The sequence below is a fragment of the Lates calcarifer genome, linkage group LG4 (genome assembly GCF_001640805.2).
Source record: "Lates calcarifer isolate ASB-BC8 linkage group LG4, TLL_Latcal_v3, whole genome shotgun sequence".
Taxonomy (NCBI): domain Eukaryota; kingdom Metazoa; phylum Chordata; class Actinopteri; family Centropomidae; genus Lates; species Lates calcarifer.
The window spans coordinates 18,601,422-18,629,087 of record NC_066836.1 but is presented as its reverse complement, the minus strand read 5'-3'; the positions used below and the strand labels follow the sequence as shown (position 1 = coordinate 18,629,087).

Below are 27,666 nucleotides of genomic sequence, written 5' to 3'. Positions count from 1 at the left end.
GAAAAATAAATATCCCTTCCAACATACCACCAAGAATTTGCAGTGAGGCAGAATCATTCAACACTATCAATACACTCAGGGTCACAGTGTCCACAGATGGTATCTCTTTCCTGATTTTCAGCCAGGCTCTCCCTGCTGATTTGATGGGGGCAGACAGGAAACATCGGAAATGACATGCAGTAAACAGTCCATCCGAATTTTGAGGTGCATGCTGCCCTTTGGAATTCTAGCGAGACATAATCATCCACAACTTACAGAAGCTGCTTCTGTGAGGGAGAATTTATTAGCTGACTCGAAGAGCTCTCATTTACTCAAACATAAAGTGCCATGCCATGGTCCATAGCAATTGTCTTGCCATGATTAACAATTAACATGACATGTTGATAGAATGGTTCAAATAGTTTACAATAACTAAAATGGTCTTTTCAAACAAGACAATAGCATAGGTAATGGCTGCAGTACATTCACTGAACATTGTTACATGGCTTCTGCTATGGTTTAACCAACCCCTCACTGTAATATGTAGAGATAATCCCACAATTTTGTAAGATTTTATTCATTATTTGATTACATTGCAATAAAGCACATTATCCACGTTTACTAGTATGTAAATAATATTTGTAGTGCTGAAAACACAGACAGCAGCTTGAGATTTGACAAAGTGATCTGTGTATGTTCTAGTGTTCTAAACTGGCAGCCATTTTGAAAAACTGCTACCATGGTCACCAGAACTCTCTGCAATGGCCCAGTATCTAGATTTCTTCTAAATATATTAAGTTAATATATGTGCTAAATTTGGTGCTTTTATCACAAAATGAACATGAAGTTAGCTATACAACCCCACTAATAGTCATGGAAGTCTACAAGAAGTTTATAAATGGACTAAGCAGATAAAGATAATTATATGTCAACTGATCAACCCACAGATCAACAGTTGTGATGTGATTGTTTATTGCAGAAAAAAAAAAAAACATAAAGAAAAGCCAACTTGTTTACAGTGTGAGGGGGAAAACACACACACTGTTTCCAAACACATTCTTTAGCCAAGTTGTCAGACTGGTGGTCAACACATTGCCAATATTAGAAATGCAACCTCCAACATCAGTTTAAAGACTCAAACTATGAATGGCTACTGAACTAAAACAATTCATGTTTTTCTACAGAGGCATAACATCAGGTGGTTTCCATGAGTGATGTTCTGACCACTCTTAGCAGATTAGCTAGAGAAAGGAGGAACACATCAACTACTGTAACATTCACAGTGTAATTTTTTTAAATCAATTTACTCCGATTTTTCTTCCTTTAATTTTCATCCTTCTGGTAACTTTTCTGTAACTTTATCTAAAATGTGTTGTAGCATAACAGGTATTTTTACCAGTAACTTTTGATTCAATCAGACAACAGGAAAAAAGAAATGCAGAAATGTCAAAAAACAAAACAAAGAAGCCAAATATACATTCTCAAACTCATTTAAGTATTGTCTGTAGAAACTCTAGAGCACAGTCACAAAACAAAAAAGGCACAAGGAAATCTCTTAACAAATGAATGAACACCTCAAAATCGAAGATAGAATGTACTTTCACACTGACCAAATCATTAAAAACAACACCCATATTTCAGAGTGGTCTTGTTTTCTGGAAATGCAGAGTCAAACCACTGTAACCACAGTGCTCCCAAACATGTTTATATCATGATTCCTTCAGAGCTGAGACCTTTCATATCAGTTCCATATGCAAACAAAAGAAAAGACATTCCATTAAAATGAGACACAAAGCTCAGAGGAGAAACCCAGAACAGCTTAAAGACACACAGTTTGATTAACTTACTAATGAGATCAATGGGAAATGTTTTCATATGAGCTGATGTTAAATCTCATCACTGTGTTTCAGATCTGTGAACAGAAGCTGCAGGCTGTATTCTGTCTGAGAGGAAACTACAGAGATTCATTAGCATGAAAACATCATAGAAGGGATCTAAAGATGCGGACAACATGTGCATCATGTAGCAATGTACTGTATATATACACAAATTATGGGAAACACTGTTCCCGATAATAAAAACATCCACCCCTACAGTGAAATATGGAGGGCACTGCCTCCGATAAAGACACACACTGGTAGGCAAAAACTACCTTCTTCTTTTTTCACATTATGGAAGACACTGCTCCCGATAATGTTGTCAGGATGAGAAGTGTACATGTACCAAGGAACCAATACTGACAAGACATTCAGAGGTTTTCACTAAATATTGTCAGGTCTGATATTTGATCTGGCCTTGCTAAAGACAGATCCAGTGTCAGTTATGTAGAAAAATGTGGTTTGCTGAGAAGCGCCTGATTGTGATTGTGATGCTCTGTGTGCAGTACTGGCTGTCGGTCGACATGTACACTTCTGTAAGCAGATGCTGCTTTTGTCATTTCGACAGTATAACTGTCATAATTATGGAAGGCACTGCTCCCGATAATTACACTTTTTATTTTTTTTTTATAAAAGGCAATTAAAAAAAACTATTTATAGTGAACCCTGTCACTGATAAATAAATAACACAATAAATAGACATACGGTTTGTTTCAGTGCCACGTGGTTGGAGGCCTTCTCCCTTGTTTTTATTGAAAGGCAGATTCATGTCAGGAGGTGGACGATTCAGATAATTGACAACTTTACTTTTAATTGTTGCATGTGATTAGGACTTCTTTTTTTTTTTTTTTTAAAGATTAATGCAGCTTGAGTGTTGGACAGTGCCAGTAACAGCTGATTGTCCCAAATCCACTACATCTAGTTCTGTACAACACAACTGCTGCGTTATTGTAAATTAATCTTCAGTCCTTTTCAGCAATTTCTGAATCTCTGACATTGAGTTGAGTAGCAGATTTCAGCACAGTATGAAATTATAGCTACCAACATAAACCAGCTCAGGTTTGAACATGAGGCTTCAGCAGCAGTGGAAATACCAGCAGTTGTGAATTGTAGTTATTATGGTAAACAAATAAAAGGTAATTAGCTTACTGTATCATACTGCCCTTTTAGGTTTTATTACCCTCTGAGCTGGCAAACAGTCATTCCTGAAATCAGGACCTGATACTGTGCTGAAAAAAAGGTATCACTTTCACTACATTCAACTCATGTAAAGGGTAACACCAATTTAAGTAGTATTGCCACATAACATGTGACATAACTGCCACATTTAAAGGTAGTTGTTACTAGCACCAAAGTATTCAAGACTGTGGTATTTAAGTACCACGTTAAAATCGAAAAAAAAATCTCTTTCCAAAGTGGGAGAAAAAAAGAATGACCTACTAATCTTTTTTGTTAAGGCGGAAGGCTTAGGTACATTTTATCATTAATGTGTTTGGCTTTATGGAGAATTACAGAAAGAAGGGAGGTGAGGCAGATTGTCACTGAAATGTTGAAAATTATGGAACAGAAGTGATGACTGGTAATGGTATCCATTTAGATAATTTAGCTTAGTTAAAAAAGCTGAATCAGGTTAATTTAAAAAGCTGAGTAACGGAATTGTAACAACCTACTGGTCTTCACACTGCCAGTTGTCCTAATAGGGCCAAACCATGAACAAGGGAGGGAGCAGGGGGACATTTTTTAGATTTCATTATCCAAAGACCAGATGTCCCCTGCTAGTGAATTGGCACAGCCCTGAATGGTCCAGGTCACCAGGGCGAACTGGTTGCGGAACAAGTCGGCGTCAGCCTCAGGGTTGTTGGTCCTGAGGGCTTCGAGGTGGTTGAACAGAGCAGTGAGAGTGTGGGGTCCAGAGCCCAGCAGGATGTGGCGGAAAGGACTATCTTTGGGAGATACGTAGGGTGACAGGAAGTTCCTTTCCACCTACAGAAACAAGAGGAGAAACACGGAATGATGAAGTGAAAGAAATTTACAAAGTTTTTTCAAAAGGCTGGACTATTTTGTCTTACAAAGTCAGAGAGCAGTAACTACAAAAACAATGAAGCTGAAAAAAAGGTTTTAAGTTTTTAAGCTCATAGGCAAACACAGACAAGGGTTTTAATTCCTCCATATTATGCCTTTTTAGACTCGTTATTTTACACCTAAAATCACTGCTATACAACCTATAATACTAATGAAAATACTACCATCTGCCTTTGAAAAATCCTCGATGTGAGGGAAAATGCAGTATGCCAAACAAAATGTGTTTTTTCAATTACAACTAGGTGTAGTATTTAAAGAGAAAAAAAGATTCTTTGGCTGCCTATGGGAATTAATTTTGACAGACCCAAGAGCATGCATACATATACACATTGTATATATATATACACACACACACACACACACACACACACACACACACAACTCTATAAAAGCTAGACTACGGGAGTTCAAAGCTCATAAAACTGATAATTCATTACAGAAGATACCACACTTTACAGACATGCTGAGAGTTGAATCAGAGTATATTTCCACATAATGAGCCCTAAACTGTAAAGAGCTTACTGTCATGATGCGATCATTGATGATGCGGCACATCTCAATGTCCTCCAGGTCACTGTTTTGGATGTCTGCTTGCAGTGTGCGAGAGGCGCGGCTGTAGGAGCCAGAGGCTGAGATCAACCACTGCACTGTCAGGGCCTTGGGCAAAAAGTCAGGCCGCAACTGGAGGCACACAGAGCATCCACAAGAGTAAATTAGTATTCTGAATAAAAAAAACAATGAAAATATAATGAAATGGCATTAAAAACAGGTAAACTGGCTACTTTACAAAGGTACATGGTCATTTTTTATCGGTAAGCAGATTCTTTGAGTCAAGTCAACCTTGATTTCTTCAACAATTCTCCCTCAAAAAGGTAAACACAATCTTAGTTTGTAAAATCATAATTAGACACTCACCCTCTTAACGTTCCAGACCTTCCCATTGATCTGAGCCACTCGAGTACGAATAATCTTGTCATACTTTGTCACATCCATCCGCAACAGATGATCATGGACCAGCCTCAGCGCTATGTGACCTGCAAACTTTGCTGCTGTTTCAGCCAGCTGAGGAATCTGCTGTCCTGTGGCCTGTTTCAGGGTCTCCCTGGTGTCCAGCAATGTGCCAGAGTACTGGTAATCCTAGGGGGGAAAAAGATTCATCCCTGGATGAACCAACTTTTGATATCATGGTTCAGTTTACAAAGTTGTTCTGGGTTATGGTTACTGGTTGAAAAATATTTATTTCACTTTTAGTTCAGCTGGGTGACTTACTGCGTTACTGGGGGCGAATCTAAATGAGACTGAGGGAATGCCAGAAAAGGCAAGGAAAGGATATGCAGCATTATCCAACTTGAGAGGTTCCAACCTGGAAAATAAACACATGAGAAAGAAGATCAGATAACATGGGGATGTATAAACACTGACACTGTTGATGGGAATGAAACAGACTGCTCAGACTTACACATTTGATTCCCAGTTGCCTTTTGTAACTTGAGAAAAGATGGGGGAATTCACCTGAGGACAAAATAGTCATATATGTAAGTTACATTAATGATTTGAAAGTTTTAGAAAACAAATGACAAATTGTATTGAACTGTGAATAGTACTGCAGGGTGTATTAACTGTGCCTCAAAGTCTGATTCACTGAGAGTCTTCCACCTGTGGGTTTACCTCTTTCAGAGTGCTCTCAATCAGGCTGTGCAGCAAGGGACTGGCTGCTACTTTAAATCCAGTGCGACCTGGAGAAGAAGCCTTATATTCAGTCATTCTGAAAATCACTTATCCTCACACTGTAAATATGGGAAAGTATTAAACCTGCAAAAACTGGTTGTTTTGGCCACTTGAGGACAACAAAAATAAGTTGTGAACACAACACTGATTGATCAGTTATATACTAGAATAGAATAGACAGATTTATTGTCACTGTTTTTTCAAAACAATGAAACACCAATTAGCAACTCTTACAATGACAGGACAAATAAAAAAAAATGTCAGAAGAATATAGAAATGTCAAAAAGAATAAAATTAAGTTAAATAAGGATAATGAATATAAAAATAAAGATGAGATAAAAGTAAAGTACAACAGACACTAACACAGCACAATGAGGTAGTGTGTATACAGTGGTCTAGAGTAGAATATCAGGGGGTTGTTCTGGGGTTAGGGTTTATTGCACCGCAGTCTTGAGTTTATTGCACATTAATCTTGGATGGTGGGGTGGGGGTGGGGGTTGTGTGTTTGACTAGTAAACTTGTTAGCAAACTCAGTTATTTGCACATCCAGCAGATACGAACAACATTATCATTCATTTGGAGCTGTGACCACCTGGCAAACATAAGTCCAATATTTACTCTTTTAGCTCCAATTTTGGTCTCTACCAACTCCTGAGGGAATTATCTGGCTCTATAGTTGCTAAATGCTATGTTCACAAACTAGTCACTAACTGTATCTCTGATGTTGAGCAATGGGTTTTTGGAGCTTTTACACTGGAATAGTTCCCTGCTGTGGCCAAAAACAACACTATAAGAGCAGGGAGGTCAATATCAGTAATAGTTTAACAGGAAAACTGAAGACAAGTGGTTTCTAATGATGACAGAAAATACCTGCTACAACACCATCCAGGTTGATGTAGGAGAAGGCTTTCATGCTCAGAGAAGACAGATAACCCTAGATATGCAAAAAGAATAAAATAACAAAATTAAGTACAAACACCAGTCAGCATCATTACTCCATAAAGGCTGCTGATCAAAAAAATCTTTTATTACAGAATTAATCACACAATTCTCACCTCCATCCACTCAGTGGCACCAACGCTCCCATATTCTCCAGCACTCCAGCTAGCAAACACAATGCTCCTCCTTGGCTTGAATCCATCTGTCAACAAGAAACAACAGAAAGGTCAGTTCCCTCACTAAACAGAAAACAAGGCATATCCAATGACTAGTTTCTTTAGCTCCTCTATGACATAAATTAGGAAGGATCTGATGTGAATATTAAGTGTGCATCCATTTAATTAACATTATTTTAGTCAAAATCTTACTCAATTCCATATTAAAAAACTAAACATCAACTGCCATCAGGGACTTACCATTCTTCACCATGTCCGAGATGGAACGAGCCAGTTCAACAAGGACACTGGTGCCAACAGTCGATGTAGCAAAACCTGGACCCCATGCGTCCCTCTGGGCACCAATGACCACATACCGATCTAAAATTAAAAAAAGACAACGAGAGGACACTCATCACTCATATCTTTTACAGTAAACTGCTTTCCTGATCACAGTATCTTTCTCGTGAAGTAAGCATCTCATCGTACCTGCATCCACAAAGCCTTTGATGACGCCGAAGACATTATTAATCCTTTTCTCAGTAAGAACATTGTTGACCTCCACAGTAATAACATCCTTCTCCTCTCCCAAATTGTAGTAGCTTTCCCATTCTCTTGGTGCACTCTGACCCCCCAGCTTCCTGTTGGACACAGATAATAAACATTATGTAAGCTTCTACAGAGACAACAATAACAGACAATTAACGTGCAAGGTGAATATTTAAAGTCGACATACAAGGCGCTATATTCATTGTGAGCCTTTATAATATCTGTCTGTTTAAGTGCATCATTTCAGATAGTTCTTAGCATTTTCTGAGCCTTACCTCAGAATACTGTTAGCCATGCCTGTTGTGATGGTCTGAGCCAAGATTGTTGGTAGACCTGAAGACTGGACAGGAGGAAACTGGGTGTGGTTGAAGGAGGGGAAGCCTGGGGTGTAGGGATCCCCAGAACCCAGGTGGACCTGGTGCAGACAAAATGATGAGTTTTACAAAGTTTGATCAGCAGCTACGATTTGACAACTACATTTTGAATGCTTCTGTTTTTTTGGGCCTAATCTGGTACTAGCTTATGTTCAGGTTAGAGTTGCACGATTAATCGTATTAAAATCCTGATCTCGATTCAGAGCTCAATGCGATCTCATTTCTAAATGACAACGTTTCTGCTGCTTTTCATCAAGGACAGACAGACTCTGTCAGCTGGTCTGATGAATCAAATAGTCGACATTTGGGGGGCCTGTCCTATATCAGGCACCATTATATTTTCTGTTCCGCCTCCTCGTGTATCGGGTAAATGAGTGCAAAAAACATGTTGAAAAAATTGTGAGAGAGAATCCTGATCTCAATTCTCAAAAAAAATTGCAATTCTAATTTTTGCCAGAATCGTGCAGCCCTAGTTCAGATATTAAACAAAAGACAATTTGCACTTTGATACCTACACTCTTATACCTAAGATTACTCTTCAAATCAAATATTCCTTGCTTAAGGTTTTTTTTAAAAAAAAACATACATCAGCCAATCATGTGGCAGCAGTGTAAAATCATGCAGATACAGGTCAGAAGCTTCAGTTACTGTTCACATCAAACATCAGAATGATGATGAGACAACTCAGGAGAATGGCTGACAGCTACAGTGACTCATAACCACACGTTACAATAGTGGCGAGCAGAAAAACATCTCAGGGTGTTGCGTATATTGAAACTTGAGGCGTATGACCTACAACGGCAGAGGACCCAGTCAGGTTCCTCTCCTGTCAGCCAAGAACAGAAATCTGAGGCTACAATGGGAACAAGCTCACCAAAACAGGGCAGGTGAAGACCGGAAAAACCTAGCCTGGTTGCACGTCACACCTCTGATTCCGGAGAGACATGCTATCTTAAAATTGCTTACAGGATCAGCATTGAATCTAATAACACACCTTAGGGATGTGACAATTTGACAGCATGAATGTGCAGCAGAATCTGCAGAGATTATGTGATATTATCATGTCATCATGGACCAGAAAATCAAAGGAATGTTTCAAACATCTTGTGGAGTCTATGTCATGTATATGTATATGTCCAGGTTCCAAATATCTCCTGTGGGTTTCAATTTTAACATTATGCTCCCAAACTCACATGTCCAAAGAGTGGAGTGTTATCACCAATAGAGTAATCAGTGGGATCTGGGTAGATCAACACAGCAGAGGCATTCATTTTGGCAGCATTGGCAACCTGTAAGCAAAAAGAAAAAAAATAATAATGAAAGATGTATGAAAAAAAAACAACAAAAAAAAAAAAATCTATTCACTTCACTTCAGCTATAATTACTTCATTCTCATTCAAACTTCCATACTTTAGAGTGTCTGAGGGGAAAGGAAAGTTTAATAATGTTAAAAGTAACTTCTTTTTACTAAAACCACCCACCTTCTCAGCAAAACTGATTTTACCAGCTTTGACCAGCACAACCCTGCCACTCAGGTTGATGTTCTTGCCCCTCAGCAATGTAAAGTCATTTTCCTGCCCGTAGTGTGCAAACACAACAGCACCCTGGACAAATAAATGAATAAAAATTAGGGCATTTTCTATACTTACTTAAAAAAAATGTTCTCTACTTAATTTATGTTGTGGATTACCGTTCTTGTTCCAGTGCCACTGTAGGACAGGAATCCATTTGGACGCTGCTCTGTCCCATTGAAAACAAATCTGTTGTAGCCAGAAGCTGGGGGGTCCTGAACCTTGACAAAGTGCTCATCAGTCCAGGTGTTCATGCCGTATTCTTTAAACTTCTTGAGCACCTTGTTCCCCAGAGCTTCATCACCAGGAGAACCAGCCCGATGGCTGTTACTGGCAAACTCACTATGATAAGAAGAAACAAAACATGAGGGAAAGAGAAAAAAATGGAGGCAAGAAAAATACTGAATACGATGTTAAACAAATCAAGAAAAATTCCAAGAATTGTTATTTTAGAAAGAAGCCAAAACTTCCCCACAGCAGATTCTACAGGCAGTATGTGGGGGTTTTGATTTACCTGAAGACAGATTCAAATTTGGTTGCACTGAGTTTTGTAGCCAAGAGGTTTTTGACATCATCCCAGTCCATGAGGGGAGCAGCACCTGTCTCATGGAGAGCAGGTTCTTCAAAAGGAAGCTTGGGGGCTACAGGGGTGGGAGCCAAATCCTTTTTCCGATGGACCAGGTAGCCAATCAAGTACCCTGAAAGAAGCAGTGGTTTCAAATAGGGAACAACCAGAGACAGACAGCAACAGTTACAATGACAGAGAGAGAAAAAAAACACAGCCACATAAAGCTATGTGTCATCAGCATAGATGGGGAAAGACGTACTGTGTCAGTGACAACACCAATACAGATTAATATTGATACAGAAAAGTAGTGGTCCTAAAATGGATCCCTGTGGAGCTCCACAGGTTTTTTGTTCAGAGTGATTTAATGTTTATAGAAACGCAGTTTCTTCATTTAATGACGCTTCTTACCGATGATAAAGATGAGTAGGGTTGCAGCTGCCATGAAGCAGAGGTTCTTGGGTGTGCGTCCAAACCTTTGAGCCACATAGGGTTTGCGGTTGGAGTTGTGATTGAGATGTTCTCCAACTCCATTTCCTCCAACTTCCTCATCCATGTCGGACGATAGCTTCATCTCCACCTGACTATTGTCACCCTCCATGTTCTGCGTCAAGTTGAAACGTGTGTAGGAGTGTGGCTCCCCATTAAACTGTAATGGCAGAAAAATGCAGTGATGAGAAAATAGTTTAAATATTCAGCTAAGAATATCTATTTTTTGTTAATGGAACCAATTTAGATAAAAAGGCTTATTACTATTCTATAAAATTTCCTCTGCCAAATAATCATTCAGCATGGTGTTGAATTAAAAATATTTGTTCCTCGAGATGGAGAAAAACATTCAATTATGCAACATAGCCATTTATAATAACAGTCATTTTAGAGTTGGTACCAATGATGTCCTATTAAGGGCAGGATGATTCCTTAAAGTAAAGTTTGTCATTTTAGGATTTAGGTAGTAAGACTAGTTACAATACTCACAATTTTGGATATGGTTGACCTTGCCTGGTCCATTGCTGCTTCAAAAGATACTGAAAAGGGAAGCAAACAAAAGTCAGATTTTTAAACTGTAGACTTGGTGACTATGAACTTAAGACTTCATCAGCAGCCACCTTCATACTTCAGACTTTAGGAGTACTACCTGAGCGCTATATTTCTTTGCAGTGTGTACACAAAGTGTTACTGTTCCACTTGGGGGAAATAATGGTTTGTTCAAAGAACACATCCTACCACTTGTCCAAACATTCATGGAGTTTCCTTTTCAGCCAACTAGAAAGAAAGCACTGTTTCTAGGCACAAAAGACCAGTGTCCTGCACAGGTCAACAGACTCCATCTCTCCATGTGAACTCCATCACCAGAAGAATACAATAACAGCATAACTAGCTTCCCACTAGCTTCAGTTCAGAACACAAGCCAAACAAAGCAAGGTTTCAATTTAACAGAAGAACAGGACCTGAAATGCAAGTCTTCTGTATATTTTCTTTAATACTGTAATGCACGACTTGTGCAATAGGAGCTATGCAGCATGTGATAGTCCTCAGGAGAGAGGACTTTGTTGTAAGGTGCTTCATGTGTAAAGGGTCAGAAGGGTCAAAACCTGTATATTACAAAACATGGATTTGATAATAACAAATCAGAATGCTTCCATATAGGATGCTTTTCTGAACTGTTCTTATGCACAGACACATTCATTTCTATTCTTAATACAAATCAAGGTATAAAATATTACAGTACAGAATTTCTGACCACTCAGTTCACTGATATTTGATACTTGGGACACCCTGACACTGCAGAATCACCCCATTGCCATCCACTGCTATTTTTGGATGCCAACTTCATATAATAGATAAATTTGTAAATCTAACTGACTACAGAGCTTACTTCACAAAATTAGCTATTACCTAAGGTAATCAAATACAGTGTAAGCCTTATTTAACGGGTAACATGGGTTAGTAATGAAACACAGAATTTAGCTGTGGTTTAGTAGTAGACACTGGATGCAACTCCAGTGGTCAAGAAGTTTAAACAAGACTGTTTAATTGTTATCAGACACTTGTTATCAGACACTTCAACATGCCCCTTTGTGATGATAACAACAACACATACCGAAAAGAATTACCTATTTTAGCGGGTGATAATCTAACATGTGCGAAACACAAAAGTAACAAAGCTGTAACCACTACTGCAGTGACAACTATGCCTTTTTGGGAAATTACCCAACAACCTACATTGCTACACAAAAATAACACAAAATTGTGAAAGTTGGTGTTTTTTTTGTTTTTTTTTAATTTAAATGTGGCACATACAAAAAGATGTTAACAGTAGAAGCAGTACAAAGATGCACCATGTTTCTACAACAGCACACAGTGGACAACAATGTAGGAAACATAATGAGATTGGAAAAAGGCTGTCTTATCGTTAACCTGGCATTATAATACACAACAAAAGGCCATGCAACCAGGTTAGGGCAATGTGCCTTATCTCCGTGTCTTCATCTCTTGGCAACAGGGGACTCTATTAACCTGGAACACTTTCTTAGTTATGCACTGAAGAGGGGATACCAGTGCATGTTGCCCTACAACTAATGATTTTTCAAAACTCTTGCCTGCAGCAATCCTGTTCATCCAAACGAGTACAAACCAAATAAGACCTATGCATTCAAAACATTTTATAAATTTCTTTATAGCTAACCTTATGACAGTGAAATATGAAGAGAAAAAGTTTTCATGAAGAGTTAGAAGGTCACACAGTCACCCAACTAACTTCATAAGCAAAGAAATTCCAACCCAACCCTAAACCTACTTCTAGTGAGCAGACGGGATGACCTCTGACTCTGACCTTAAATAAAGAAGGAAGAAAATCTCATAAGCAAATTTTGTCTTATCAAGCCCTGAACAGGGTTAATCCACAGCTTTTAACAATCAACTTACACGTGAGAGGTATAAGGCTTCAGGGGTTAAACCTGCCAAACTTTGGACTGAATAAGTCACTGGGAACACTGCTTTGTTGACAGTAGGCCCAAGCAAAACCTGCATGCTTAAAAACATGGTCAAATTTGGTTCATAACTTTAATTTTGGTTCATGACTGCCTGTTCAGTGTAAACAAGGTCATGAAACAGAGGTGAAACTAAAACTGGAAACAAGATACAAACACTCAGAGCTTGCCTGTAGTGATTATGATGTGTGCTGTGTAGCCAATCAGCAGAAAAAAAATTCTTAATGACTCCTACAGGCCAATTTACCAGCTCCACTGGAAGGAGAGCCAAGTTGGACACTGGACACATTGCGTGAGGAGAGCTTGTGTGGGCAAATGCCAAGGGGACACAAACCCTTGGGCAGGCAGGCAGGCCTGCTCTAATTTTCCCAGCCAAAGCATGGCCTTGCTGGACTCCCAATAGCCTGCTTCCAAGATAGCATAGACAAAAAGCCTAAACTTTCAGTCCAAGCATATTTCAATGACGCGAATGAGGGTGCTGACATGGTGGAACCTGGCTATACAATAACTTCAGCTCAGAAAACACTTTGGCTATTCTAGGCATTATGAAGTACAGCTAACATTAGAACATGGCTTGGCCTCGGACAGCCCCAGGACTGCCTTGACTTTTATAACCTTGAGGGGGTGTTACAACCCCATTAAAAACTGTACTACATTAGCTCTGATGGTCAAATTAAGTTAATAATTAGTTTATGGACAAAAGAAAACCGTTAGCTGCCTCAAATTTTCTTCTTCATGGCCTGCTTTGCAACACAACCTAAAGGTCTGACTAATATGGACTTGGTATCAGATAAGCTGCTTTGTAAAGCTAATTGCTCTCTAAGGTGGGCTGAGCTATGTCTATAATCTTACATACCAAACATACCGAGCCTTAGCAGTGTTAATACTTTAATCAGATTAGTTATTCTTTGAGTTGAGAGACATATGGATATTAGCAATAGAAAATGACACAAATAAAGAATGCATATGTACACACTCACAAGAAAGATACACAATAAACACAAACAACTTAAAAGTGATGGCATGTGCTTTATGTCAGTGATGAGGTCCACTTGCTTGTATCAGTCTCTGAACCACAAAAAAGAGGCATGACTTGTATCTCCATTGAATAATTTTGACATGTGTGTGCACGACAGAGATAGTAAGAGCGAACTTGAGTCACACCCTTCTGGGAACAGCACAAGCAGGCATGGCCTGGGTCCTGAGCTTTGACAGAATAAAGATATTGGACAAAGTTCATCTGCACAATGTGTAATTGTAGCCAAGGCCATTAAGATAAAAGATGAAGGACAGCCTGCCGTTCTCACCTGTTTTTTTCTCTAAAAATAATGACACCCCCACCCCACCACACCCCGCCAAAAAAAAAAAAAAAACATTGCAAAGGACACATAAGACACTGGAAACAGTTGCTATTAAGCATGATTTAAACTCAACCTCACGGCCTGCATAGCCTTGCAGACAGATTTAATATAACAGTCAGTGTTTGAAGGTGAATTCCTCCCTGGTTTCCAGGGTCAGACGTGTTGCAAAAGTAGCTTCCTCATAAAGTTCTTGGTAAGTGAACAAATCCCTTTGAAACAAAAAGGAGCCGTTGCTTTAGTTGGCTCCTAAAGCTGTAGCAACAAGTTCTAAAATTACAACACCACTATTGTGAACTCGTTGAGGGTCACTGAGAGGAGGCACTACTCTCCCATGCAATAACTGACACACTCACTACATTATTAAATTAAACCAATGAGAAAAACCTACACAATCACATGTAGTTATACATTTTAAACTGCAGACATGTTCATTTACCGATTAACTTTTCACTCAAACATCTTAAATTACTCCTTAACAACATTACATGACATACTTATTACTAGCTAGTGCAACCTTAAATACACCTGCCATAGGTATAATAACATAATAGCTATAATTACGGTCAGGCTGTCATTACACCTGTATTTTACATCAGTTTGTGTTTATGTGTATATTCCGCTGTTCTTGCAAAACAAACTGCTCGTGAACACTTCAAATCACTGACAGTAATCTACCATCATATTTCATAAAATGTACATCTCATCCAAGAGGAGCCATATCAACTACTTACTGATAAAACGGTTTTCTTCCTGTTTCAGTAACAGCTTTGAGAAGAAGTTACGCCTGTGAACTTCCAATCATCCAACTACCATACAATTAAGGGAAAACCCAGTCTAACTAGCAGTTTAACTTTAACTGGAAACACACATGGCACAACAGGAAATGTAAACCTTCACAGACAACGGCACCTTTTGAAATCAACGTCTTTTGGGGCAGCATATGCACCAAAAATGAGATTAAGTTCAATCATTTGAGAGTGTGGAAGTGCAGAGAGGCAAACCTACCTCAAATACATGGAATCAAACATTACTTGCATTTAAAGGTACAGATATTTTAGGCAAAAAACATTACATACATTACATATGCTATAAATAAGCATAAAATATGTTCTCATTCTTTGCTGAGGAGTTTAATTTCAAATGTTCTCCTCTGACAAAAATCCCCATTTAATCAGGAGCATAACCAAATAAGAAAAAAAAAAATCATACAGATTTTTTGCTGCTCTTTCAAGGAGACTTTGTCCTTGGTGGATAGAGGACCACAAGAGAAAACAGAGATAAAAGGAATAAGGAAACGTTGCAGAGGGAAGAGGTAGTGAGGTATGGGTGAGAAAAAGGCAAACAATGATAAGGAGAGCAGGAGAGGAGAAGGGAAGGGGAGAGGAAAAAGTGAGGTGCAGGAGACAAAAAGAAATGGTGAGAAAAAGGGAACGGTGGGTGGGGGTCAGGGGTGAGCTGGAGTCATTGTGCAGTGGCACATCATGTGAGAGTCACACTGGGCAAAAGCTCCAAGTAACTCATGGGAAAATGAGCCTGAGGTAGAACAGCGAGGCAGGCAAATCCTATTTATTAGGCCTGCACCAGTATTCTTAAAACAGCAGCACATTCAGCTGTGTCTATAGACATGAGTGGCAACACAGGATGCAGTTGTATTCTATACAGGAAACAATTATCTTTTCTCAGCTTTAAGATGATTTTTTAAATTATTATTACTGTAACAGGTTCTGGCAGCGACTTTCCCAATAGTGGGTCTAACCCCAGGGCCCCACCAGGTGGCAACACAGGCTCGCACTTTGCTGTTGCGGTTGAGGTTAACTTGAAATTGTGTCAGTAAAATGTACATTTTAATCGACAAATACAACTAATGATGTACATCTAAAACACTCCACTTAATGCTGCTATACTAATGAACACGCTATTGCTGTTTTTGTTACCTAAAATGCAATTTGACAATAAAAGTGACAGAGAAAGGCTACAGTCCACAGTTAATACAAGTCAACCCGCTGCTCGTCGTGTTGAATGTCTCACTAATAACAGCTCATCTAGAACCAAATCTATTTCCTTTCCCACCACATATTAACGCAACATCTCTGCGAACCACTGGGAACAACAAATCGATTTTCAGCTTCACCCATATGTGGAAAAGCAGGCTGGGTTATTTGATCACCGTCTGAACCGTCTGTTACAGAGAAGGATTTTGTCGTAAAGATAGCGTCAGTTTCTCTGCATAGCAGGTGACTGTCAAGGTCAGGGAAAGGGGCAGTGTAATGTCTACCTACTGACACCGTTATCCTGCAAGGTGGGTCAGGGAAGAAGCTAGTTAATACCAGCGGGACTTGACGAACGTGACTACCGGCTTTCCTCGTTATGGCGCCTTGTTCACTAGCAACGTGACAACCACACTGCTGAGCATACCGGCCTTATCTGCAGTGTAATGAAGCACAGAGGAAGCGTTTCTACCAATAAATTGACTCATATCCTAACCACCTCCGGTGCACGAAGTTATGCTTACTCTGACATGATAGCACGCCACAAGGTTAGCATTTCATTCATAAGGTTACTCAAAAATAAAGTTACTTAAAAGGAGTAAATTACATATGCAGCATTACTGCCATTTATTGACACGCTCCCTAAGGAAAAACGAGGGCTTATATGCTTCCACAGAGCACAGTTTGAATCGGAGTTAACGTTAATTCAGCCCAATAATATTTAACACTCCTCCATCTCAGCTTGAACCTTTGAAGTTCGCCGTGTATAAAACTCTCACCTTCTCTTCACGACAGCTCAAAGCGACCAAGTTCTTCTGACAGCCGCTGACACGAGGGTTCACTCTTCCTGTTTCCTTGCTGCTCGCTTTCTCCCTTCCCGGTGCCCTTGACCACGCACGCTGCAGTTATACGAGTCTGTTAACTTACACGTCACTTCCCTAGCGCCAAATTAGTATGTCATCGCGAGATTCTGTCCTCCGTTGTAGTATGAGAGCAGAGGAGGGTGCTGTGAGCTGAACGTGGTTTTTCTTACTTTTTATCCAGTTGTTTCTCATCATATATGTTTAAACAAATGTCACTTATTTAAAAATTATATACTGTAGTAATTATTGAATCAAGAAGATCAATATTTACGTACAGTTCTTTTCTAGAGCACTGAACAATTTGAGGTACATGTTATTTCCATAATACCTGCACTTTGCCACATTAATTACTATTGTCCACCACATTTATTTGATGACTTTACTTGCTTTGTAAATCAAGATTGTATACAGAAAATATAAGATGAGCTTTATGCAATAATTCAAAATATCCTGTATGAAAATAAAACAATACTTTGTGTACTTTTACTAAAATTAGTTCATGAGTGAAGGACTTAGTATATTGTCTTTTTAGAATGTGGTATTGTCTCTTTTATTTAAGTAAAGGACCTGAAAACTTCTACCACCTCTGGCCTATAGTATACCCATAGAGCTTTCTCATCCAAAAGTAAAAGAGAGATATTTACATGTTGCATATCTTCAGACAAACTTTTAAAATTCCATTCAAAACACAATTACTCCACTAGTATTCTAGTTTGGGAAGAAGCCTGAGGTTCTCAGCCATCGATTACCTAGAATGACCTCCAGTGTGTCACAGACAAACTGGCGACTCCTGCAGCTCACCTTGAAATGAGAACAAACACCATACCTCTGTACCCAGGACTGTTAACTTTTAGATCCTAGGTATCCACAAAATAGCATTTACTTCATGCTGCAGCTGTGAAAATATCAGCTCTAGGAAAGGTAAGGAAGTGTGGGCCTATTTAGTTTGGGCATTAATGTGCTGACTAAGTCAGACACACTGATTTTTTTTTCCAGTTAAGTTGTCTGGGACTATTTTTGCTTCTGTTTCGTGTTTAACACACATGTGAAGTCACTGCTAATATCCAGAAGTCAGTTTTATACAATTTAAGCTTAAAGTTAAAGGTTTAGAAACCCTCAGCCCTCTGTTACTGAGGCCTGGTAACAGGAACACTGGTAAATGAATTAGTGCAAGGACAGAGGTAGTATGATGGCCTTTACATAACAGAAAAATACACAATTCCTATGCCAGCAGCTTAAAATGGAGACAATATTGATAATTTCCCCAGTATTATGTTCATACAGACAGGGTGTACAAATCAACAACCCCTGTGATTGGACATTTATGGTGGGCAGGAGCAAAGCAGTCGCCACTGGTGGTAAATTATTAGTAAATCTTAGTAAACAGGTGAATCTTTTTATTTTTTGATGCTAGGTTTTGCAATCTCATTTATTTACCATCACTTTTAATTATTGATTTTTGACTCAAAACAGCCATATTAAGGTTGTGTTACTGTCCCTTTAATTGCTCTTTTGGGTAGCCTCAGTAATTATATGTTTATACCTGGTGCCAGGCTGTTAATGTGTACTTTGCACAAAGCAGTCATTGGGTGGTCTGAGCTCAGGTTTTAATAATTTTCCCACAGTATAATCTTCTCACGTTTTCTATCATTTTCTGTCATTGCTTTGAAATTTCAGCTGATGTTGTTTAGAAAACCCGTTTTCCAGGCAGCCATACAACAGCTTTTAAATCCTCTGCATTTTACAACATGTCCGTACTCAAGATTAAACTTTCAAAGCTACTGTATATCTCCTGCTAAACAAAACAGTGGACATAATGGGAATTTATTCCATCCTCTCTTAGAAACAGTAGTCTTATCATTAAGAATTTAGAGCTCTGAAAGTTCAACTGCATTTTTTACAGCAAGTTGTTGTTGTAGTTTCATGCAATCGCAGGCCAAGAATGTAAAGTCACCATAGAGATAGTGGTCGGAATGGATTTGAGCGGTCTCTTTTATCTGCACAATCACTACTTGACACTCTGATGTGGTCTGGCTGGTGCTAGACCTGTCAAGCAACAGGTAATAATGCTCTGACCTGTGTTGTTTGCTTGAATTGTTGGACTCTGAGGCAGCAGCACAGCAGGCTAACAGATTTCCACAGTATCTGTAGCTGACAGTCATGTCACTGTAACAATACTCCAACTGTGTGAAAGCAATGGAGGAAATGTTTTCTCAGAAACAATAGTAATGAAAAAACAAGGCGGAGGTGGTTCTGGACTTTGTCTGTCTGGATTTTTTTTTCACACGCACACACACAGTATTCACACACAGACACAGGACTAAACCACTGTGCTGAAATTATTAAGAAACACCATATGCAACACCTCAGTTCCTCTCTCATATAAGAAAACATCCTCATCTGTAATCATTTTTAACATAACTAAAACTGTTGTTGAAGAACAGTTAAATGATTAGGCACAAGATCTCTACTTGTAAAAGAGATTATATTGTGTATTATATTATTAACATCTTTTAGGAACTTCAGAAGGATTCCAGACCTCCTTATAAATTGTATAATATCTGCAAATAAACTTGATTTCAGAATAGATTTTTAACCATTCTAGTGGCATGGCTCAAGTGATGGCTATGCCAGATGATCGGTCCATAACAAATTGATTTCAATCAAATTAGATCAAATCACTTATTCTGTGAAATAGCCTGACATCTGCTGCACAGATTAACAAAAAAATTGTACTGGCATCCATGGTTCCCAAAAGATGTATTCTAAAAAATCTTTTGATCCCCTGACTTTTCTCCCAGCACCGCTATGTATGACGTTTTCAGTTTTGAATGAAATATCTTGACAGCTTTTAGTTGGGCTGATGTGAAACTTGCCACAGGTCTTCAAGGTCTCAAGAAGATAATGACTTGCATTTTCCATTTGTACAAAACTTTGGTTTACAACCAAATTACTGCAAAACGAATAACATTGCTACCAATCTCCACCCAATCTGCTATGAGATAAGCACTAATTAGCAAATGTTTGCATACTAACAGGTTGAAATAAGGCAACATGAACATGGTGAACATTTCTTGGTGTGTCTCAACCTTTCGAGTCATTTTCCAGTCTAAAATGTGTCATTTTATTTTCAATATATTCCCCTTGGGAGTCAGGGCCCCCACATTGAGAACCACTGTCCTAAACATCAATTAGCCTCGTCATCGTTTACATATTAACAAGTGCCTATGTACATCTGCACAGAGCTGCTAGCATGATTGTGGAATCAGGATAAAATCAGAAGCTTAGTTACAATGTAGACAACTGTACAGCTGCTAGTGAATCCCACTCTTATCTTTACTTCAGGTGTCCTGGAGGAGCTCAGGGCTTTATGAGGAAGAAATATGTCTTCCTTTTCTCATAATGCTGCTAAATCCCACTAAAAGACTGTTTCAATGCCTAAATCTGTTTGTTTCTGCAGAAAAGACAATTAAGAGATCCGGCTTTGAAGAATATAAACTAAGTTGAGGAGATTCTCTCTTTGAGAAAAGCAAATGAGGGAGGTCTCACAGTAACCTCAGCTGGACTTACAAACTTTTATGGATAAACTGCTTTGTTGTAGTATCTAACAAAACTAGCCTGTTAATGATAGCTTATGTTGTGTATATAAACTCACTTACAGCATACTGTCAATTACATGATTCCCAAAAGCCAGGTGAAAGAGATTTGTTTTTATCCTTTGTCGTGTTTTGATGACCTCTTTCTCTCTCTTTCAAATTTCAAATTACCAGGTGCTTGGATAATTCTGAAACTGTAGGTGATTTTCAGGCTGTTGTGTGTTACTGTATTTATGACAGAGGAAGTGTAAATAGATGAACCACTGAACACCTGCATTCTATTTATGAAAAAAACTAAATACAGAGCAGAAAGAGTTAGTGAAAATCACTTCAGTAATCTTCTTTAATTTAGTAAACTTCTTCAGTTTCGCTGTTATTTCAAACATGCGTCAGTCTAAGGGTCTCAATTCAATTCAAATTCAAAGCCTCATTGTGATATTCATCTGATAAAAACCCTGAGCAGATGTTCACGGACTAATGCCTGACACGGTTCAATTCAGTGTGACTCAGAATTAAGGCTCACCCATCTGGTTTATGGTGAGCTTGGAGACCTCAGTGAATCAAATTTTGTGTTTGGCCTTGAGAGGTTTTTCTCTCTTACTGGAAACCACGATTCTGCAGCTGCTGACACAGACAGTCCCACACAACCTCAACACATACCTGCGAAGGGGAACCAGACCAACACAAACCAAGGTTTCTCCTGAAACCCATGGAAACTGCATGGTTTAGTTCAAACCACAATAACAAGCACAGACAAAAACAGTTCTGGCCAGCATATTCGGTGTCATGGTACACTGGTAAAACATTTTTTTCCAACCTGGGTTGAATTAGGTCAGGTTGAACAATTAGGCAATCATATACAAGGTGCATAGAAGGCAAAAGTAAGTATTGTGAACTTTGTTCACACTGTCAAAACCACGTGTGATCATAACACTTTGGGAAATATTAGGTGTTAAGTGAATGATCTCTTTGAAGGTGCCATTTTGAATTCATTTTTGCTAACATTAACACCAGTGTACTGAATCTGCTCGCCCTGTGTCTGCTCGACCTGTATGATTTACAGAGACAATGGTCATACACTCTCTTTCTCTTCCTGCCTTTTTCACTGGAACACTATCTTTTGTAACCTTCCCCCAGCCTAACAGTTATACATCACTTTCGCAGAAAAGACATCCTTATCTCTGTCCCACCCATGAGCTCTGTGAGGAGAACCTCATAGTCGGTATAATCTCACAGCATGTGGACACGGTAGTCCACAATCAGCCTTCAACAGTACCTACTGTGCACATGAGGAACAATATAATGTTACAGGTGGAATGTAGACTCTACCCAAGTCGATACAAGACGTGGCGTCTTGGCACAGTTGTTTGAGGATGTGTTAAAGAAATTTACAGCTGCACCACTGTGAGACATTTCTAGTAAAAAATAGACAAGGAAGTAGTGAGTGCTAGTTCTGGTAACAATGAGTAGGAGCATACAATGGCATCTCTTGGTATGTTTATTTCCTCCTTAGCACGTGTGCATAGAAAATGAGGAAATAAATAGAGATAAAGTTAAAGAAGGGGATATACACAAATCATGCATGTCCATTAGGATCCCCAAATCCAACTGCCTTTACTAAATCTCCATCTGAAGCTTGTTCTAAACTTTTGTTTAAAAATGCTGAAGTAAAAAACAGCCATCACAGTTGCTGAGAAGAGACTGCTACAGATGATGCAACTCTCATCTTGGATGAGGGCAGCTGGGGTCACAGGGAGGGATGAACAACCTTTTTCGTTTTTTGCTGTGCTGCAGACGAACGATAAACTTATCTGCCTCAAAACACAAGCACATTTATGCACCCAGGGCTCGGCTCCAAAAGGCTCTGACATCTTCAGTTACGAAACACAACACCTTAAGTTTGACACAGATGTGACCAGTCTACCTTTAGATATTTGTACCCTAACCCTAACCCTACTTTTATGAAGTGTGTCCCTGCACTTACATGGTTTACATTTAAATGTAAGGGTTCTTCTCAGTGCCTGAACAGCTTTTTCCCCACTGACGATGACTCAGTTTCTAACCATGCAGACAAATACATCAGCCCACATTAAAATTTAGTTTAAAGCTTGTTCAACAGTTAAAATATAATGGAGCATGTTAGTAAAATATACAAAATATATATATATAAATATATATAGATATACGTTTATGCCATTTTGTACTTTGCAAAAAATTCAAATAAAGCCCTAAGATACAGGTCTGCTCACAGGCCTTGACAACAGTGACCACATGTGTTTGGAAAAAGAACAGCACCAAGAGTGAAGTAAAAAAATATTTATTGGACAAACATGTTAGCCTCACAGACTTTCTCAGACGCAAATGTGCTTAAAAACACCATTATACATAACTCTCATACACACATTAATTCACACATGTCAACAGACCACAACACCCAGTGTCAACACACACACACACACACACACACACACACACACAGTCACACACACACACACAGTCACACACACACACAGTCACACACATTCACATCTGCAAACAAGCTGGACATTATTTCTTTTAGTGGCTGGGTCGGAAGGGAAATGGCATCCCCGTCATGAAAGGCTGAGCGGGGTACTGAGGGTGAGAGGAGGGGTGGGTGGCGAGAGGTGTGTGTGGGGTGTGTGCAGGGTGTGTGGGGTGTGTGGGGTGTGAGGCGATGGGGGAGTGAGCTGCATGCGGGCTGAAGGCCAGTGGAGGAGTGTGGATGTTGTTGTAGTACATCACTGGGCCGGACAAGACCAGCTGGAGCAAACTGGAGATACAAGAACGCAAATACAGCAAGGACACACAGAGAAGATGAAGAAGAGAGGAAAGAGAAAGAGAAAAAAATGTTAAGATGGAACAAGAAACCAAGAAGCAAATAAATGGGGTGCCATATTTACAAAATATAACAGTGTTGAGCACTACAACAAAAAATCTGTGGGTTGAGACACATCTATAATACAAAGGGGCCATATCACAAAAACATTTACATTAAATTGTAAATTGTAAGCCATTTTTGGGGCTTCACAATTAGATTATTCTTCATTTAAATGCCTACTTCTACAAGTAAGATAATAAAGAATAGTTCATCAGCTGTGTTTGTATGCTACAAGCTCTTAACATGAATAAAGGGTTAACTAAAGCATGTGTGTATAGAATCAACCTCACTGTGACAGTTTTAAATCAAGTGCTTACTATAAATATGTTGATGGCTGTAAGACTGATCCCACTGTGCTGTGAGTGCACCTAATTCACAACAAGCTGAGAATAGCTGTTTTAAAAGGCAAAGCAGCCTGAAATGATGCTTATCTCTGCATCAGAAATCAACTGTCAATTACAGGACTTTAATCTGGATTGTTGGTTGAATAAAACAGGTTTTTATTGTATCTTTTTTTCATCAGGGAAGTTTATTGGTCCACAGTTCAACACCATTTACTGTCTTTAAACAACCTTACGCAGAGTGTAGGACAAACCAGAGCAGGTTTTGCTCGCCACATGACAGTAATGATTACTATGGTGTATCATTCTAGAAAAAAAAAATCTAGTTGCCAGCGGAAACTGTGCTAAAGACATTCAACACTTATTGGTTCTTACTTGTTGTGGGGGAGGCGGGAACAGATGGCTCTCAGATCCTCTGTAGAGACAATATGACATGTTAATAAGCACTCAAACACCACAGCAGGATGAAACAATGTATGACAAGTAATCTAACCAGTGAATGAGTTACTTATTTAACCACCACCTAAAGCTGAAATCTGTAACTTCACATGCTGCCCAGCACACTAGCTGGGAAAATGTGATGCTACTGGGCTTATGCTTTTTTTCTATGAAAATGTGACATGGAATGATTTGTCAATTAAATAATACAGCTACCACCTTTAAGTATACAAATATCCTTAAATTCTTAGTTCAGATTTTCCAAACTATAAGTGTTTGTTGTTGGGAGCATTGTAAGCTCTCAGCCTTTCATTGTCTTTTGTAGACAGCACAGTAAAGGCTGACAGGACAAAGAAAGATAAAGCACATACACTCAGCCGGATTTGAATGTCTGCAGTTGAAATGATTTCTAATCTAAGGCCAGATACTGAAACTATGATGATTTTTGAGTCAAACTATAACCTGGCAGGAGTCCTCCTTACAAAGCAACTCTCTCAGTCTTCCTCTCCTCTCTTTACCTTCCGAGCTGCTACCTCTGTCCCACTTTAAATTTTTCATCCCCCTTGTTCAAACTCTTACCTCTCGAGCAAAGCAGTGCTCCATTAGCCATGGCCACCTGCAGGGCCTGTGCCAGCCGGTCCAGGGTCAGCTGGGACAATGCGTGTGTGTCTGCAGATGATGCGTGCGTATGTTTGTCGGCCTGGTCCAGCAGTCTGGAAAGGTCAGAGGTCAGTGCAGCCAAGGACTCCATCTGGAGCAGAGCCAGGCGACCGAAAAGTCCCTTCTCATTTAGTATATTTGGCAGGAGCATGAACACCTAAATGGAACAGGAGAAGAAAAGGAGAAGAAAAAATGGTTCAATAACTTTCACTGTGTATGTTTTGTGTACTGAAATGTATATGTATACTGTACATAACTTTTATCAAAGAATGTGCATATACCTGTAAAACACTTAGATGAAGCGCAGAGAAAAGAGGTCCCGTCTCTGGCTCATTCTGTGTGGTGCCGTTGGTCAGCGCCTGCTTACTGTCTCTCCTGTAGGCCAGTGGTGCTTTGACGCACCAGCGCACCAACCCCCCTAATGGTGTGAGATCAAGTGAGCTGATGGGCTGGCTGCCAGAGAGGGGCGTATTCAGGAAGGTGATTAGGACCAGACGAGGGTCATCTTGGATCCACGACACAATCATCTGGAGGAGTTCTAGTGGAGGGGTGAGCTCCTCTACACACGCATGCACACACACAAACAAACAAAAGGTAAAATGGCAAAAGATGATGATCACAATGCATTGCTTCTGCCCAAAGGTCCAAAGTCCCAGCTTGTAGATGTTTTTGTACTTTTGTTTTATCCGAGCAAAGTACCTGAGTTGAGGTCATAGAGGGTGGTGACAGCAGTGATGAACTGACAGCAGAAGCGAGGGCTGGCGCTGTGGATGTTCTGAAGGGTGGGTACAGAGCCTGGCACCATACTACAGTAGTCGTCTACCAGCACCTGTGCCAAACGTATGCAGTACACACGGTGGGTTCTCTGCAAGACACACACACAACCAGAGGCATATGTTCAGTACATCCACATTCAGTACATACACATCCGAAACACAGAGAGAAGAAAAGTACAAAATACACACTTTAATACACATCTATTTCAAGTATGTATTTAAGTTTTAATTCTCACCTGTAGCCAGGTGGCAGCACATTCTAAGATAGGAATCCTGCCCACAGCGATGGCCATGGAGACCAACTTGCCCAACAGTGCCATGCGGCTTTCATCTGCTTGGTTGCCTTGGAGACTGAAGAGGGCAGAGAACATCAGTTGTCGGACAGTGTCACGACTCTGCTCCTGAAAACAGCTGCACATGATCTCCAACAGCTGCAGCTCCTGGAGAGCACTCATCCTCTAAAAGAAAAAACACAGACACACGCCGTTTATTGGTTGTCTACATTGGTTGTCTACATATGTGTGTATTTGAGTGCATGCATGTCAGGATACCCTGCCAGGAGTGTTTCTGTCCTTGGGTGCATGCAGAATGAACTCCTCGACCAGCTCCAGGGTTTTGGAGTCGACCTGAGGAGGTTGCCTCCCGGACTGCACCAGGTTACAGATGTAGATGTCCAGGTGGTACAGCAGCTCCTTGGCCGCACTCAGCACATCCCGAGGCAGCAGCGACTGACGAATGTCACCCATTACCACCTGATAGACCCATACAAAATTTGACATTGTGAATACATTCATCGTAAGAAAAGTGTGTAACTCAAAGGTCCAGAGTGGCTTGTTTTCCAGTGGGTGATTATACAACGATAATTAATGAGGTTACTACGATTATTAACTTTCAAACTGTAGTGCGCAAAATGTTGATATTGTGTCTTATATGCGACACAGAAAAACAACAATAAACAAAATACATCTGGCTGTAACAATACACTGATCCACAAGCTCCACAGAAAGCAACAGGACAATGAGCACACATACGGGAAGAGTAATTACAAACTGACGTCTTACGTTATATTTACGTATATCAGTGTAACAAGGTGTAGCTTCACAGATATAACAGCACTGAAGTGGACCACAGGCTCCACAGTGAGTGCGGCACCATCCATCCTGCTACAGCTAGAGTTAGCACGGTTAGCTAAAAGGGCTGTTTTCTACAAGCTACAAATTTCGCGTATCTTAATAGTTACTGAAGCCTTCTCAGAAAAAAACGTGTGTTTAGTTAAGACCTTACCTCTGCAAAAAGCCCTGAACTCTCTAAATAAATTAACCGACGACGAGACTGATGAATGTTCTTAAAAAGACAACGGAACTACTTCCTGTGCCTACGGAAGCCTGAATGGGACAAATATACTGTTGTGGACTTTTCAGCGTCGGTAGTGCATGTGGTGGTTAATGTCAACACAGACGGTTACAGTTAGAAGTCAGTGTTTATGCACGTGGTAATTCCAAATCCAACAACTCTGTAACTTCAAGTAACTAAGTTATTTACATTACACAAGGCCAAAATAAAATAAAAAAAACAGAATGATGTAACACAGAATAAAAGGAAAAATACATAAAAGAAGCAGACTTTTGTTTTTATGTCTCTCTCTCTCTCTCTCCCTGTGTGTGTGTGTGTGTGTGTGTGTGTGTGTGTGTGTGATTTTCCAATTTAAAACATTTTTTTTGTCTCAGAATAACCAAAAGGAACTACTATTTACTCTTCAGTTAGGTTCGTTAAAACTAACACAGCTAAGACATTTATTATATCGTACACATAATTACATAATAAAAAAAACCATATTTCTTATATTCCTATTTATAGGCCTACATTTACATTGCAGATATTTCGATTCTTTACAGGTAATGGCAACTTTTTCTCAGAATACTTAAATACAAG

General features: G+C 39.5%; 2 protein-coding genes across 2 annotated transcripts; both read right to left on the bottom strand.

Moving 5' to 3' along the window:
• Positions 1–929: 929 nt before the first annotated feature.
• LOC108883853 (transferrin receptor protein 1) lies at positions 930–17,096 on the bottom strand. The gene is made up of 18 exons (XM_018677383.2): positions 16,941–17,096; positions 10,798–10,847; positions 10,231–10,468; positions 9,769–9,952; positions 9,374–9,596; positions 9,165–9,287; positions 8,877–8,972; positions 7,585–7,724; positions 7,250–7,401; positions 7,022–7,141; positions 6,722–6,807; positions 6,537–6,600; positions 5,607–5,674; positions 5,398–5,450; positions 5,208–5,301; positions 4,854–5,075; positions 4,461–4,619; positions 930–3,839 (listed from the first exon to the last, which is right to left on the bottom strand). Exons 2-18 carry the CDS (start codon positions 10,828–10,830, stop codon positions 3,597–3,599), a joined length of 2,298 nt encoding a protein of 765 aa, XP_018532899.1. The 5' UTR covers positions 10,831–10,847; positions 16,941–17,096; the 3' UTR covers positions 930–3,596.
• Positions 17,097–22,921: 5,825 nt separating this feature from the next.
• On the bottom strand, positions 22,922–27,136 carry ints15 (integrator complex subunit 15). Its single transcript, XM_018677377.2, has 8 exons — positions 27,019–27,136; positions 26,286–26,486; positions 25,971–26,192; positions 25,658–25,823; positions 25,240–25,517; positions 24,878–25,115; positions 24,236–24,275; positions 22,922–23,411 (listed from the first exon to the last, which is right to left on the bottom strand). The coding sequence occupies exons 2-8, from the start codon at positions 26,478–26,480 to the stop codon at positions 23,177–23,179; spliced, it is 1,374 nt and encodes a 457-aa protein (XP_018532893.1). The 5' UTR covers positions 26,481–26,486; positions 27,019–27,136; the 3' UTR covers positions 22,922–23,176.
• Positions 27,137–27,666: the final 530 nt, after the last annotated feature.

Excerpts from the sequence above, each read along its gene's own strand:
- LOC108883853 (XM_018677383.2), bottom strand. The coding sequence starts at position 10,830 with ATGGACCAGGCAAGGTCAACCATATCCAAAATT. Across the intron at positions 9,953-10,230 it reads CCTACTCATCTTTATCATCG|GGTACTTGATTGGCTACCTG; the intron begins GTAAGAAGCGTC and ends TGCTTCTTTCAG. Across the intron at positions 7,142-7,249 it reads CAAAGGCTTTGTGGATGCAG|ATCGGTATGTGGTCATTGGT; the intron begins GTACGATGAGAT and ends TTTTAATTTTAG.
- ints15 (XM_018677377.2), bottom strand. The coding sequence starts at position 26,480 with ATGGGTGACATTCGTCAGTCGCTGCTGCCTCGGGATGTGCTGAGTGCG. Across the intron at positions 25,518-25,657 it reads CCTCTATGACCTCAACTCAG|AGGAGCTCACCCCTCCACTA; the intron begins GTACTTTGCTCG and ends ATGCGTGTGTAG. Across the intron at positions 23,412-24,235 it reads TCCCGCCTCCCCCACAACAA|TTTGCTCCAGCTGGTCTTGT; the intron begins GTAAGAACCAAT and ends TTGTATCTCCAG.